At 50.6% G+C, this 15,989-nt stretch overlaps 1 protein-coding gene across 1 annotated transcript; it reads right to left on the bottom strand.

Moving 5' to 3' along the window:
• Positions 1-77: 77 nt before the first annotated feature.
• Positions 78-15,019, bottom strand: syce1 (synaptonemal complex central element protein 1). The gene is made up of 14 exons (XM_031891040.1): positions 14,820-15,019; positions 14,074-14,663; positions 9,393-9,443; positions 9,246-9,305; positions 8,162-8,236; positions 7,274-7,321; positions 6,578-6,632; positions 5,404-5,493; positions 5,021-5,084; positions 3,637-3,703; positions 3,274-3,394; positions 2,047-2,136; positions 1,370-1,427; positions 78-384 (listed from the first exon to the last, which is right to left on the bottom strand). Exons 2-14 carry the CDS (start codon positions 14,171-14,173, stop codon positions 313-315), a joined length of 951 nt encoding a protein of 316 aa, XP_031746900.1. The 5' UTR covers positions 14,174-14,663; positions 14,820-15,019; the 3' UTR covers positions 78-312.
• Positions 15,020-15,989: the final 970 nt, after the last annotated feature.

The raw sequence follows: 15,989 nt of genomic DNA, 5'->3' as shown, positions 1-15,989 counted from the left end.
GTATTGAAAACAGTGAAATTGCATCACTCCCCCCCCCCCCTGAAATATCTGCAAAATAAGAGCTGGAGAAGAATTTGCCAGGTTAAACGTGTGGTTTTTATTTTTCACAAACTGTTTCAAGCCTCAGGGCCTATTGGGAAATGTCATGTTAAAACCAAAAGAACTTCTGAGCAGCCCACGCTCACTGCACAATCAACTGTAAGTCGTGCAAATATGGCAGCCGTGAGTGGCCCCCAGTCATACGTAACATTATATTATAGAGAACATTCCGGAACTGCTACAGACTCCCTATTCCCAAACCTCCTCCTATGGCTACGGCTGCTCTTCCTGCAAGGCACCGGCCTGCTCCTTCTGGGCACCTTCTGCTCCCACTCCACAAGCCATCTGTAAATAATATAGGGCAATATCTGTATATAATATAGGGCAATATCTGTATATAATATAGGGCAATATCTGTAAATAATATAGGGCAATATCTGTATATAATATAGGGCAATATCTGTAAATAATATAGGGCAATATCTGTATATAATATAGGGCAATATCTGTATATAATATAGGGCAATATCTGTAAATAATATAGGGCAATATCTGTATATAATATAGTGCAATATCTGTATATAATGTAGGGCAATATCTGTATATAATATAGGGCAATATCTGTAAATAAAGGTGGCAACCCTACCCACAGTCATGTGACCCCCCCAGATACGGAATCATACCTAAGCTGACCATACATAGGCATACATTTGGCCCCTTCAGAACAAGTCAGCAGCTTATATGCCCAACATGGGCCTTTTCTCGGACTCTTCCTCCCATGAACTGATATCTGGCTAAAAATTGGGCACATATCTACTGGGCAAGTATAAGAATCCCATCAGGAGACCAAGCGTACTGGCAGTCCTCCCCTGATGGCCTGGACTGGCACCCATTTTGATCCAGTCATTGGCCCTAGATTGGCCACAGATTGGATCAGCCCAATACGGCCCAGCACATAGGACCAAGGTCTGCTCTTTAGGTGTAAGGCCAGCTAAGCCAAACACACATATCTGAGCAGATGAGAAAGCTATATATATATATATATATATATGGACCCTGCTCTTCAGGATTCCTTTATGGCAAAAACATTGGTGTCCACTTGGGCCACGCCACATATTTATGGGGCACTGCTAAATTCCTATTTGCTCCCGGCGGCTGTAGATAAAACACGACATGCAATGTTATGTGTACTGGGAAGTGCTCTAATGCAAAGAAACCCCAAATAACAATAGAAACACAACCTGTTTTATGGGGCAGGGGTTCCCATTTAGTGTTCCCCGTTTTCCCATACAATAACGGTGTTGAAAGCATGGAACATACTGACACTTACCTGATCCACTGAATCTTCCGACATGTTCTTCCTGGCTGCCTCCCACTCCTGGCACAACCTGCAAAACAGTTCTAACCCGTCAGTACTCTGGATCCACACAGAGCTTTGGGCTGCAGCTAAATACCCCCAGTTCTAGGTTGGTAAGTGCCAAGGGTGCAAAACTCACTACCTATGCCTGAGGGTGAAGCCACCAAATCTGCCAGGCACTGTATGCCAACTGCAGTAATACTTTAGCCATTGTAGGTATGTGCCCGCCCCTTCAGTATGTGCCCCAAACTTAGATCAGGATCTAGCAGTAGATCTTGACCAATGTCACCCTATTGGGTAGTTCCCAATATCCTGATTTTACAGAAAATATCTTGAGAAATGGTTTTATTTAAAGACAAAAGTAGCTGTTTGTTTGAGTGACATGCAGCGGGTAAAGTGGCAGAGCTAGTGTCACTAGAACTAAGCCCCACTATAAGCGTGGGCCCCCCTGCTGTGAACGTGGGCGCCATCTTGCTCCCTAGCGCTGATTGCTGTACACACTAGTGAATGTCCCGCCAAAATGCTAGCAATGTAAAGAGACGTGCTCTGCTTGTTTCTCCCCCCGAGGCCACATTCACAAGCAGATTGTGGATCTCGTTTATGGGCGGGGGCAGGGGGGGCACAGAATGTCAGCCTTGGGGACTTGTTACCTGGTATAAATCTCATTCGCGCTCCTGTGACGCTCAGTGGTTTTGTCAAGAATTTGCTTGGAGCGGATATTTTCCTCCTCAAAAAGACTTCTAGGAAATGAAATACAATTGCAGTAAAGTCTTTATGCCACAAGGGGCTGGGGCAATGCTTCAGGCTTGGGCACTTATATTTCATAGAAGAGCGTTAGTATGCAGCAGGAAGTTATACATACAGGTATATATATATATATATATATACTGTATATACAGGGTATATATATAAATTATATGTTTAGATAATATACGGTTTGGTCATTTCCCTATAGGACCGAAACTTAAATTATATCATTATAAATGGAGCTTAGTGATGTCATTTCTGTCACGTGACTCACTAAAACTTGTATATTATAATAAATAAAGTAACAATAATAGTAATAATATCCCAATATTTTACAATAGGGGGTACTTTATTCACTATATATTATAAGGAACCCCTCGGGGGCTTATAATATCCCTATATGTTACAATAGGGGGCACTTTATTCACTATATATTATAAGGAACTCCTCGGGGACTTATAATATCCTTATATGTTGCAATAGAGGGCACTTTATTCACTATATATTATAAGGAACTCCTCGGGGACTTATAATATCCCTATATGTTACAATAGGGGGCACTTTATTCACTATATATTATAAGGAACTCCTCGGGGGCTTATAATATCCCTATATGTTACAATAGGGGGTACTTTATTCACTATATAATATAAGCAACCCCTCGGGGGCTTATAATATCCCTATATGTTACAATAGGGGGTACTTTATTCACTATATAATATAAGCAACCCCTCGGGGGCTTATAATATCCCTATATGTTACAATAGGGGGCACATTATTCACTATATATTATAAGGAACTCCTCGGGGACTTATAATATCCCTATATTTTACAATTGGGGGCACTTTATTCACTATATGTAATAACCCCTAATGTCCCACAGGGGGTGCTGGTTGTGTCTGACAGACAGAATGAGTCTAGATAATGAATTATATTTATTCTATGTGTATGTAGCACTGATATAGTTGAAAGGAATTCTGTTCCACACACATTAGTCCGTGCCCCTGGGGGGGCTTGCCCAGAGGGAACTCACACAGACAGATGGTGGGAAGGGAAGTGGTATTGCTCCCTGCAGCTGGAATGGAACCTCCATTTGCAGTGGAATAGAAATGCTCATTAAATGCACTTACATTGCAGCTTTAGCCTGTGGGGAGCGCAGGAAGGCACCCTCACTAGTTACATTTACCCCCTGGTTTCGCAGCTTCTCCACATCTTCTTGCAGCCGTGACAGCTTCCGTTGTACTTCTGTCTCTGTGTGGGCAATGGCAGCGTGGGGAAGGGTCAGTAGGGGGCATAATGCTGCCCCTGCAAGAGTGAGTATTGTACCACTGTGCCCAGTGTGCCCAGTAAGTAGGGAAAGACTGAGGGGAGTGTCAGTAAGGTAACTAGGAAAGTATGTGCTATGAGGCTAGCACTCTATTCCTCTCCTACTTACTTACAGGGATATGGATTTGCCCCGCCCAGTGCCGGTCCCAGAACAGAACAATACTCACCTTCTCCGATCAGTTTGACTTTTCTTTCTTCCATCAGCGGAATCTGCACAGAAAGTCTCTTCTTGTCCTGTAATGATAAATATGGCTGTTACACTCACATTGTGTGGGAGCCTCAGTGCTCACTGCAAGCCATGGGCTATGGGAACCCCCAGTGATGGTGGGGCATAAAGAGGTGCAGCTGGTGTGCGGTAGCCCATAGCTAGGTGTGTCTCACAATCATACAGTATGTAACATATATAGGCCCCGCCAGCCCAGAACTGATCCCTGATGGGCGCTCCAGGGCCTGCGGGTCCCCCTCTCCCAATGCACCTAAGTATGCGTGGGGAGGAGGTTGGGTGGGTGGCAGGGGCCCAGGTGGGTGTGTGTGGGGCCAAAGCGGGGGTCCCTTGGGAGGGTGCAGGGCCCCTGTGAGTCCTGCACCTCCCAGTCTGACCCTGGGTTCTGGCAAATGCCAGGAGGGCTGCTTTAAGGTGCAACAGACAGTCACTATTTATTGGGCTGGGGGGGCTGTTTGTGCCTCTGGGTACTGGGAATGCCGGGGGGGCTGTAAGGTGCCACAGACAGTCACTATTTATTGGGCTGGGGGGGCTGTTTGTGCCTCTGGGTACTGGGAATGCCGGGGGGGCTGTAAGGTGCCACAGACAGTCACTATTTATTGGGCTGGGGGGGGGGCTGTTTGTGCCTCTGGGTACTGAGAATGCCAGGGGGGCTGTAAGGTGCCACAGACAGTCACTATTTATTGGGCTGGGGGGCTGTTTGTGCCTCTGGGTACTGGGAATGCCAGGGGGGCTGTAAGGTGCCACAGACAGTCACTATTTATTGGGCTGGGGGGCTGTTTGTGCCTCTGGGTACTGGGAATGCCAGGGGGGCTGTAAGGTGCCACAGACAGTCACTATTTATTGGGCTGGGGGGGGCTGTTTGGGCCTCTGGGTACTGGGAATGCCAGGGGGGCTGTAAGGTGCCACAGACAGTCACTATTTATTGGGCTGGGGGGGCTGTTTGTGCCTCTGGGTACTGGGAATGCCGGGGGGGGCTGTAAGGTGCCACAGACAGTCACTATTTATTGGGCTGGGGGGGGCTGTTTGGGCCTCTGGGTACTGGGAATGGAAGGGGGGCTGTAAGGTGCCACAGACAGTCACTATTTATTGGGCTGGGGGGGGGGGCTGTTTGTGCCTCTGGGTACTGGGAATGCCGGGGGGGCTGTAAGGTGCCACAGACAGTCACTATTTATTGGGCTGGGGGGGGGCTGTTTGTGCCTCTGGGTACTGGGAATGCCAGGGGGGCTGCTGTAAGGTGCAGCCCTTACGTACAACTCCCAGGGGCCACCCTTGAATACAACTCCCAGAGGCCTCTCTTACATACAACTCCCAGAGGTTTCTCTTACATACAACTCCCAGAGGTCCTTGTGCTTCGCCATCAGCTCCTCCACTTGCTTCTCGTATTCCAGCCTACACAAGAATGGGAAATCACTGAATGAAACAGATGTGTTTATTACCCAGCAGAAAGGCTCAGTACCAGGGCATGGTGCTGCCATGCTGATTGCCAGAGGTGCCATTAAACTGTTTGCCCCTAGCACAGCCCTTGTAGTGCAATACGATCAGAGCGAGCTTGGAGCACGAGCTAGCAAGAATCCGAGCCCTGGATTATTGGATAGTGCTGGCAGAACCTGAATTGGGCCAGTACCACAGTGAGTCTGCATTACACTTACAATATATAATATATACTGGGGCAGTGTGTATAAGTGCGGGTATTTATTGGGCACCAAACCTCTGCATTCTGCGTTTGAGCTTTTCCTCTTGTATCTGGTTGGTGAGATCTCCAATCCTCTGCTTGCAGCTGTCTGACAGCTCCTTCTGTCTGTGAGAGAACAAGCAGAACAGTCTCTTATGGTGGCATCTCATTTATTCTACTCACGGCTGTGCCACTGTCTCACCCAATACATACAGCCCCCCTGCAGCCTATGGGGCCCTGTCTGTATATATAAATATATATATATACACCTGCCCATATCTCTTACTGTCTGTATATATATATACCTGCCCATATCTCTTACTGTCTGTATATATATATACCTGCCCATATCTCTTACTGTCTGTATATATATATACCTGCCCATATCTCTTACTGTCTGTATATATATATACCTGCCCATATCTCTTACTGTCTGTATATATATATATACCTGCCCGTATCTCTTACTGTCTGTATATATATATACCTGCCCATATCTCTTACTGTCTGTATATATATATACCTGCCCATATCTCTTACTGTCTGTATATATATATACCTGCCCATATCTCTTACTGTCTGTATATATATATACCTGCCCATATCTCTTACTGTCTGTATATATATATATACCTGCCCATATCTCTTACTGTCTGTATATATATATATACCTGCCCGTATCTCTTACTGTCTGTATATATATATACCTGCCCATATCTCTTACTGTCTGTATATATATATACCTGCCCATATCTCTTACTGTCTGTATGTATATATATATATATATATACTTTCCCATATCTCTTACTGTCTGTATATATATATACCTGCCCATATCTCTTACTGTCTGTATATATATATATATATATATATACTTTCCCATATCTCTTACTGTCTGTATATATATATACCTGCCCATATCTCTTACTGTCTGTATTGTATATATACTGTATATACCTGCCCATATCTCTTACTGTCTGTGTATATATATATATATATATATATATATATATATATATATATATACTTTCCCATATCTCTTACTGTCTGTATATATATATACCTGCCCATATCTCTTACTGTCTGTATATATATATATATATATATATAAATGTATATATGTGCCTGTAAATATGGTGGCAGTACCAAGCCCTCACTCAGTCCCTGTTTGTACAGCGGGCATTACAAGTGGCACGGAGAGACGTGGTACCTGCGGGTCTCTGCCCCTTTCCTCTCGCACTGCAGCTGCAGCTTCTGCAAGGTCTCTGCAAAATATGAAAAGGAGCTGTCTCATCATCAGAAGCTGCCACTCTGCCTGCAGAGGCACTCACACTCTCACACTCTCACACACACACCATAGCAACCAGATAGCTGCTGAAATGCCAAACTCGAGAGCTGCTGAACAAAAAGATAAATTCAATTCAAAAACCACCGAAAATAAAAAGTGAGGACCAATTGCAAATTGTCTCAGAATATCAAGCTCTACATCATACTACCAGTTAATGATAAGGTGAACAAGTCTAAACTCGGCTCTTTTGGTGCATTAGGGTAAGAGTTAGGGCCACGGGGCCCCAGAAATCCCTTTCTGTGTATCTATATAGTGAATACTGTAAAATCTATGGATATTAGAAGTCGCCAAGGAGCTCCATGTCTGTATAAAGGGACGGGGCTGAAGGCCGAGTGCTTTTACACAGGTCATGGAACTCCAAGGTGACAGGGGGGGACTTTATTTATTATAATACAAGTTTTAGTGAGTCATGTGACAGAAATGACATCACTAAGCTCCGATTATAACTGATGACATCACTAAGCAGCGTTTATAAGGATATAATTTGCACTTTGTTCCCATAGGGAAATGCCCAAGCTGTATATTATATATACATATACACATTACTGGCAAGCTTACCTTGGTTTTTGTACAGTGTTTGCTCGAGCTGGAGCTTCTCTGCCTTTACTGGAAGGAGCAGGGAAAGAGCTATAAATACAGGTCCATTTGGATCAATACGTGCCCAGTTAGAATGAGAGATCCCAGTGTGTCAGGCTAAATAGAGGGGTTCATGTATGAGTGCAGTTGCACCCCAGCACCTCATTAAAGGCAACATATGGGATAAAGGAAAAACCCCTAATCCTCTAGGCAGTTAGTTTCCCTTTATTGGGGCTCCCTATAGATCCTCTCAGGTCCCTGTCTGGGTTTCAAATGAGGGGTGGGCGTGTCCTAATGATCCCTATAGTAGGAGGGGGGATAGCCAATTACAGCCCTGCAGTCACACAAGCACAGAGAGGCTGTAGTTCCCTATCAGGCCAGCCTAGCTGCTGATTGGTTCCTATCCTACAGTGTTGCGGCCCCCCTGCACAGCCTGGGAAAGGAGGCAGCAGGATGTGGCACTGATGGGTGGGGCTAGTGGGGTCTTTTATTGAAAATATCTCCAATCGCCTAGGGCAGCACCGGACCTAAATACCCCCCTGCTCTTGTGACTACAATGATGCTGGAATTCCGGGGGGGGGGGGGAAACCATAGCAATGGGGTTTAAAACTGCACTTTGAGTATGTAATTGACCCCCCCCTATAGTCTGATTCTGATTGGTTTGGCCTTCCTAGGGTGCCCTGTGTGTGTGGCACAGAGGGGATAGGTACGGCAGACGGTGGGCGCCAGTGGGTAAATTAGTCATGTGACCATACAGAGTTCCACTGTGGCAATAGCTAATTATAAGGGTATTAGTGGGGGGGGGGACCTTGGATCCCTAATACCAGCCTGAGAATCCTGGGGGTGGGGGAAAATAACAGGGTCACATACATTCCTCCAGCTCCCTCTTGGCTGTCTCGCCCTGCTCCCGGCACTCCTGTAGCTCTCGGCTCAGTGCGCATCTCGCTGCGAGAGAAACAAAGTGTCAGCCATAGGAAAAAAATGGAAGTGAAAAAAAAGTGCATTATTGCCCCCAAGCTCGGTTGGTACGTTCCGGAATGCGCCAATTACAGTCTGGTTTTGTCTCGTAGAGAAATAAAAAGCATTTGTCATCTCAAATACAAAGAGCGCCATTAAAGGGGATGTTCACCTTCAGCTTAACTTTTCATGTAGTAGCTCTCCAGTTTGGAATTTTAGCAGCTATCTGGTTGCTAGGGTGCAAATTACCATAGCAACCAGGCTCTGATTTGACTGAGAGAATGGAATATAAATAGGAGAGAACCCAAAGTAATAAAAAGTAACAATAACAATAAAACTGGAGCCTCACAGAGCAATAGGGTTTGGCTGCCGGGGTCAGTGACCCCCATTTCAAAGCTGCAAAGAGTCAGAAGAAGGAAAATAATTCAAAAACTATAAAAAATAAATAATGAAGACCAACTGAGAAGTTGCTTAGAACTGGCCATTCTATAACGTACTAAAAGTCAGCTTCAAGGTGAACTGCCCCCCCCCCCATGGTTCTAGCCACTCCCCTCCTCTCAGGGGCGCCCAGTTGGCCACCTTGCCCCAGCACCTTAGGGGTAGGTAGGAGAGGTACCTGCCTGGTGCCCCCCCCCATCAGCAAGAAAGGAGTTAGGTAGGTGTGTCCCTTATCCCTTTGCACAGGGGCACAATAGGGCAATGAGGGGGGGACTCCAAGAGCAGAAAGTGGGGGGGGTGAATGTGACTTTAAAGTGACTATGAGGTACGGGGGAGTGCCAGCCCCTGGGGGGGGGGGAATAGAGACTGAATTTATTACTGGGGGGGGGGGGGGGTGAATGTGACTTTAGTCTCTATTTCCCCCCCCCGGGGGCTGGCACTCCCCCGTACCCCTCTACCCCCCAGACCCCCCTACACTAGCCGTGTACGTCTTGTTATGGATTGTGTGCGTTTGTACATGGCATGTAGACTCCATGTAACGTGTAACTTGCCCCGCTACCTTCTTGCACTCGCTTTATGTCAGTCAGCAGCTCCTCCAGCTTTGGCTCCAGATCTGTAGCTGTGGGAGACAGAATGGGGGGCAGAGTTACCCCTGGGGTCACTGTACCCGCAGTCTCTGTGTGTGTGTGGGGGGGGGTGCCCGTACCTTCCAGTAGCTTCCGAAGCAAAGACGTCAGGCTCTCTGGGCCGCCGCTGCCTGGGAACCGGGAAAAAACCTTATTTACCCCAAGAGATGGCTGCAACTCCATCTTCTACATATCCTTAGCACTGCACCCTGGGGGTGGGGGCAACATCACGAGAGGGTGGGGTACCTAAGGTACTGACAGGGATTTGGGGTACCAGTTGGGTCACTGCTGACAGGGGGACGGGGTACCTGAGGTACTGACAGGGATTTGGGGTACCAGTTGGGTCACTGGGATATTGCTGACAGGGGGACGGGGTACCTGAGGTACTGACAGGGATTTGGGGTACCAGTTGGGTCACTGGGATATTGCTGACAGGGGGACGGGGTACCTGAGGTACTGACAGGGATTTGGGGTACCAGTTGGGTCACTGCTGACAGGGGGACGGGGTACCTGAGGTACTGACAGGGATTTGGGGTACCAGGAGGGATACTGCTGATAGGGGGATGGGGTACCTGAGGTACTGACAGGGATTTGGGGTACCAGGAGGGATACTGCTGATAGGGGGATGGGGTACCTGAGGTACTGACAGGGATTTGGGGTACCAGTTGGGTCACTGCTGATAGGGGGATGGGGTACCTGAGGTACTGACAGGGATTTGGGGTACAGTTGGGTCACTGGGATATTGCTGACAGTCTGGGGTAGGGGTACTGACAGGGATTTGGGGTACAGTTGGGTCACTGGGATATTGCTGACAGGGATTTGGGGTACAGTTGGGTCACTGGGATATTGCTGACAGGGGGATGGGGTACTGACAGGGATTTGGGGTACAGTTGGGTCCCTGGGATATTGCTGACAGGGGGATGGGGTACCTGAGGTACTGACAGGGATTTGCCGGGGTACCAGTTGGGTCACTGCTGACTGGGGGATGGGGTACCTGAGGTACTGACAGGGATTTGGGGTACAGTTGGGTCACTGGGATATTGCTGACAGGGGGATGGGGTACCTGAGGTACTGACAGGGATTTGGGGTACAGTTGGGTCCCTGGGATATTGCTGACAGGGATTTGGGGTACAGTTGGGTCACTGGGATATTGCTGACAGGGATTTGGGGTACAGTTGGGTCACTGGGATATTGCTGACAGGGGTTTGGGGTACAGTTGGGTCCCTGGGATATTACAGACAGGGGTTTGGGGTACAGTTGGGTTTCCTGGATATGCTGACAGGGGGATGGGGTACCTGAGGTACTGACAGGGATTTGGGGTACAGTTGGGTCCTGGGATATTGCTGACAGGGGGATGGGGTACCTGAGGTACTGACAGGGATTTGGGGTACCAGTTGGGTCACTGGGATATTGCTGACAGGGGGATGGGGTACCTGAGGTTACTGACAGGGATTTGGGGTACAGTTGGGTCACTGGGATATTGCTGACAGGGATTGGGGTACAGTTGGGTACCTGAGGTACTGACAGGGATTTGGGGTACAGTTGGGTCCCTGGGATATTGCTGACAGGGATTTGGGGTACAGTTGGGTCCCTGGGATATTGCAGACAGGGATTTGGGGTACAGTTGGGTCCCTGGGATATTGCAGACAGGGATTTGGGGTACAGTTGGGTCCCTGGGATATTGCTGACAGGGGTTTGGGGTACAGTTGGGTCCCTGGGATATTGCAGACAGGGATTTGGGGTACAGTTGGGTCCCTGGGATATTGCTGACAGGGATTTGGGGTACAGTTGGGTCCCTGGGATATTGCTGACAGGGGTTTGGGGTACAGTTGGGTCCCTGGGATATTGCTGACAGGGATTTGGGGTACAGTTGGGTCCCTGGGATATTGCAGACAGGGATTTGGGGTACAGTTGGGTCCCTGGGATATTGTGACAGGGGGGACAGTGGGTCCCTGGACAGGGATTTGGGGTACAGTTGGGTCACTGGGATATTGCTGACAGGGGGATGGGGTACTGACAGGGATTTGGGGTACCAGTTGGGTCACTGGGATATTGCTGACAGGGGGATGGGGTACTGACAGGGATTTGGGGTACCAGTTGGGTCACTGGGATATTACAGACAGGGATTTGGGGTACAGTTGGGTCCCTGGGATATTGCAGACAGGGATTTGGGGTACAGTTGGGTCCCTGGGATATTGCAGACAGGGGATTTGGGGTACAGTTGGGTCCCTGGATATGCTGACAGGGGTGGGGTACAGTTGGGTCCCTGGGATATTGCTGACAGGGATTTGGGGTACAGTTGGGTCCCTGGGATTTTGCTGACAGGGATTTGGGGTACAGTTGGGTCCCTGGGATATTGCTGACAGGGATTTGGGGTACCAGTTGGGTCCCTGGGATATTGCTGACAGGGATTTGGGGTACCAGTTGGGTCCCTGGGATATTGCTGACAGGGGGATGGGGTACAGTTGGGTCACTGGGATATTGCTGACAGGGGGATGGGGTACCTGAGGTACTGACAGGGATTTGGGGTACCAGTTGGGTCCTGGGATATTGCTGACAGGGGGATGGGTACCTGAGGTACTGACAGGGATTTGGGGGTACGCAGTTGGGTCACTGGGATATTGCTGACAGGGGGATGGGGTACCTGAGGTACTGACAGGGATTTGGGGTACAGTTGGGTCACTGGGATATTGCTGACAGGGGGATGGGGTACCTGAGGTACTGACAGGGATTTGGGGTACAGTTGGGTCACTGGGATATTGCTGACAGGGGATGGGGTACCTGAGGTCCTGACAGGGATTTGGGGTACAGTTGGGTCACTGGGATATTGCTGACAGGGGGATGGGGTACCTGAGGTACTGACAGGGATTTGGGGTACAGTTGGGTCACTGGGATATTGCTGACAGGGGGACGGGGGTACTGAGGTACTGACAGGGATTTGGGGTACAGTTGGGTCACTGGGATATTGCTTGACAGGGGGACGGTGGGTACCTGAGGTACTGACAGGGATTTGGGTACAGTTGGGTCACTGGGATATTGCTGACAGGGGGACGGGGTACCTGAGGTACTGACAGGGATTTGGGGTACCAGTTGGGTCCCTGGGATATTGCTGACAGGGATTTGGGGTACCAGTTGGGTCACTGGGATATTGCTGACAGGGGGATGGGGTACAGACAGAGATTTGGGGTACCAGTTGGGTCCCTGGGATATTGCTGACAGGGATTTGGGGTACAGTTGGGTCCCTGGGATATTGCTGACAGGGGTTTGGGGTACAGTTGGGTCCCTGGGATATTGCTGACAGGGGTTTGGGGTACAGTTGGGTCCCTGGGATATTGCTGACAGGGGTTTGGGGTACAGTTGGGTCCCTGGGATATTGCTGACAGGGGTTTGGGGTACAGTTGGGTCCCTGGATATTGCTGACAGGATTTGGGGTACAGTTGGGTCCCTGGGATATTGCTGACAGGGGTTTGGGGTACAGTTGGGTCCCTGGGATATTGCTGACAGGGGTTTGGGGTACAGTTGGTCCCTGGGATATTGCTGACAGGGGTTTGGGGTTACAGTTGGGTCCCTGGGATATTGCTGACAGGGTTTTGGGGTACAGTTGGGTCCCTGGGATATTGCTGACGGGATTTGGGGTACAGTTGGGTCCCTGGGATATTGCAGACAGGGATTTGGGGTACAGTTGGGTCCCTGGGATATTGCTGACAGGGATTTGGGGTACAGTTGGGTCCCTGGGATATTGCTGACAGGGATTTGGGGTACAGTTGGGTCCCTGGGATATTGCTGACAGGATTTGGGTACAGTTGGGTCCCTGGGATATTGCTGACAGGGGTTTGGGGTACAGTTGGGCCTGGGATATTGCTGACAGGGGTTTGGGTACAGTTGGGTCCCTGGGATATTGCTGACAGGGATTGGGTACAGTTGGGTCCCTGGGATATTGCTGACAGGGATTTGGGGTACAGTTGGGTCCCTGGGATATTGCAGACAGGGATTTGGGTACAGTTGGGTCCTGGGATATTACAGACAGGGATTTGGGGTACAGTTGGGTCCCTGGGATATTGCTGACAGGGGTTTGGGGTACAGTTGGGTCCCTGATATTGCTGACAGGGATTTGGGGTACAGTTGGGTCCCTGGGATATTTGCAGACAGGGATTTGGGGTACATGGGTCCCTGGGATATTGCTGACAGGGGTTTGGGCAGTTGGGTCCCTGGATATTGCTGACAGGGATTTGGGGTACAGTTGGGTCCCTGGGATATTGGACAGGGTTTGGTTACAGTTGGGTCCCTGGGATATTACAGACAGGGATTGGGTACAGTTGGGTCCCTGGGATATTGCTGACAGGGATTTGGGGTACAGTTGGGTCACTGGGATATTGCTGACAGGGGTTTGGGGTTCAGTTGGGTCCCTGGGATATTACAGACAGGGGGGTACAGTTGGGTCCCTGGGATATTACAGACAGGGGGTACAGTTGGTCCCTGGGATATTACAGACAGGGGGTACAGTTGGGTCCCTGGGATATTACAGACAGGGGTCAGTTGGGTCCCGGGATATTAAGACAGGGGGTACAGTTGGGTCCCTGGGATATTACAGACAGGGGGTACAGTTGGGTCCCTGGGATATTACAGACAGGGGGTACAGTTGGGTCCCTGGGATATTACAGACAGGGGGTACAGTTGGGTCCCTGGGATATTACAGACAGGGGGTACAGTTGGGTCCCTGGGATATTACAGACAGGGGGTACAGTACCCCATGTAAGTCACCTGATTCTGAATCCCAGGAGGCGGCTGCAGCCAGTGAGTGACAGGGAGGGGGGGACACGGGCGGATTTGCCTCAGTCCCAGCGGGGGGAGCTGCCTCCATGTTGTTGGTTGGTGCTTCAGACAGACCAGAGGCACTAACTGTGCTTTTCCCGCTCTTTTTGTGCCTGGAGGCGTGCCTTATTTCGATTGGCTACTGACCCCAGACTGGGAAGGAAAGTTCTCCAATAGAATTGTGCTGTCCCTGTGTGCCCCACCCACAGCAGTACAAACCTACAGGTAACAAAATGGAGTCCAGGTCCCCCCCAGCAGGGAAAGAGTCTGTGAGGCCTGACACTTGCACAGTGCTCTCACCCCACACGTACCCTTCATATGTGGGGGGCACCATTACTGCCCCGAGGGGCCACCATTACTGCCCCGAGGGGCTCATTCTCTGGTACCAGCACCAATTGGGCTTCTCTGAGTTATCTGATATATAGGCTGGTGGGCCCTCTATCTGGGTTCATTCTCAGCCTGAGACTCACTCACCTGCTGGGCCCCCAGCTACTACTACTTCCCCAGGGAGAGGGGCCCCCCCAGCCTTTCTCACTCACCTGCTGGCCCCCCGGCTACTCCTACTTCCCCAGGGAGAGGGGCCCCCCCAGCCTTTCTCACTCTGTGTCACTCACACACCTGCTGGCCCCCCGGCTACTCCTACTTCCCCAGGGAGAGGGGCACCCAGCCTTTCTCACTCTGTGTCACTCACACACCTGCTGGGCCCCCGGCTACTCCTACTTCCCCAGGGAGAGGGGCCCCCCAGCCTTTCTCACTCTGTGTCACTCACACACATCCTGGGCCCCCGGCTACTCCTACTTCCCCAGGGAGAGGGGCCCCCCCAGCCTTTCTCACTCTGTGTCACTCACACACCTGCTGGGCCCCCGGCTACTCCTACTTCCCCAGGGAGAGGGCCCCCCAGGCCTTTTCACTCTGTGTCACTCACACACCTGCTGGGAGGCCCCCGGCTACTCCTACTTCCCCAGGGAGAGGGGCCCCCCAGCTTTTCTCACTCTGTGTCACTCACACACCTGCTGGGCCCCCGGCTACTCCTACTTCCCGGGAGAGGGGCCCCCCAGCCTTTCTCACTCTGTGTCACTCACACACCTGCTGGCCCCCGGCTACTCCTACTTCCAGAGAGGGGGGCCCCCCGCCTTTCTCACTCTGTGTCACTCACACACATCCTGGGCCCCCGGCTACTCCTACTTCCCCAGGGAGAGGGGCCCCCCAGCCTTTCTCACTCTGTGACACTCACACACATCCTGGGCCCCCGGCTACTCCTACTTCCCCAGGGAGAGGGGCCCCCAGCCTTTCTCACTCTGTGTCACTCACACACATCCTGGGCCGGCTACTCCTACTTCCCCAGGGAGAGGGGCCCCCAGCCTTTCTCACTCTGTGACACTCACACAATCCCTGGGCCCCCGGCTACTCCTACTTCCCCAGGGAGAGGGGCCCCCCAGCCTTTCTCACTCTGTGTCACTCACACACCTGCTGGGCCCCCCAGCCTTTCTCACTCTGTGTCACTCACACACATCCTGGGCCCCCGGCTACTCCTACTTCCCCAGGGAGAGGGGCCCCCAGCCTTTCTCACTCGTGTCACTCACAACTGCTGGGCCCCCCAGCCTTTCTCACTCTGTGTCACTCACACACATCCTGGCCAGCCGGCTACTCCTACTTCCCCAGGGAGAGGGGCCCCCCAGCCTCTCACTCTGTGTCACTCACACACATCCTGGGCCCCCGGCTACTCCTACTTCCCCAGGGAGAGGGGCCCCCCAGCCTCTCACTCTGTGTCACTCACACACCTGCTGGGCCCCCCAGCCTTTCTCACTACATGTCTCTGCGTTGCCTCACTAACCTGGCGTGCATGGGAGATACCCCCTCCCTGT

Source organism: Xenopus tropicalis, chromosome 8, assembly GCF_000004195.4.
Source record: "Xenopus tropicalis strain Nigerian chromosome 8, UCB_Xtro_10.0, whole genome shotgun sequence".
NCBI lineage: Eukaryota > Metazoa > Chordata > Amphibia > Anura > Pipidae > Xenopus > Xenopus tropicalis.
This window is presented reverse-complemented; position numbering and strand designations above follow the sequence as displayed.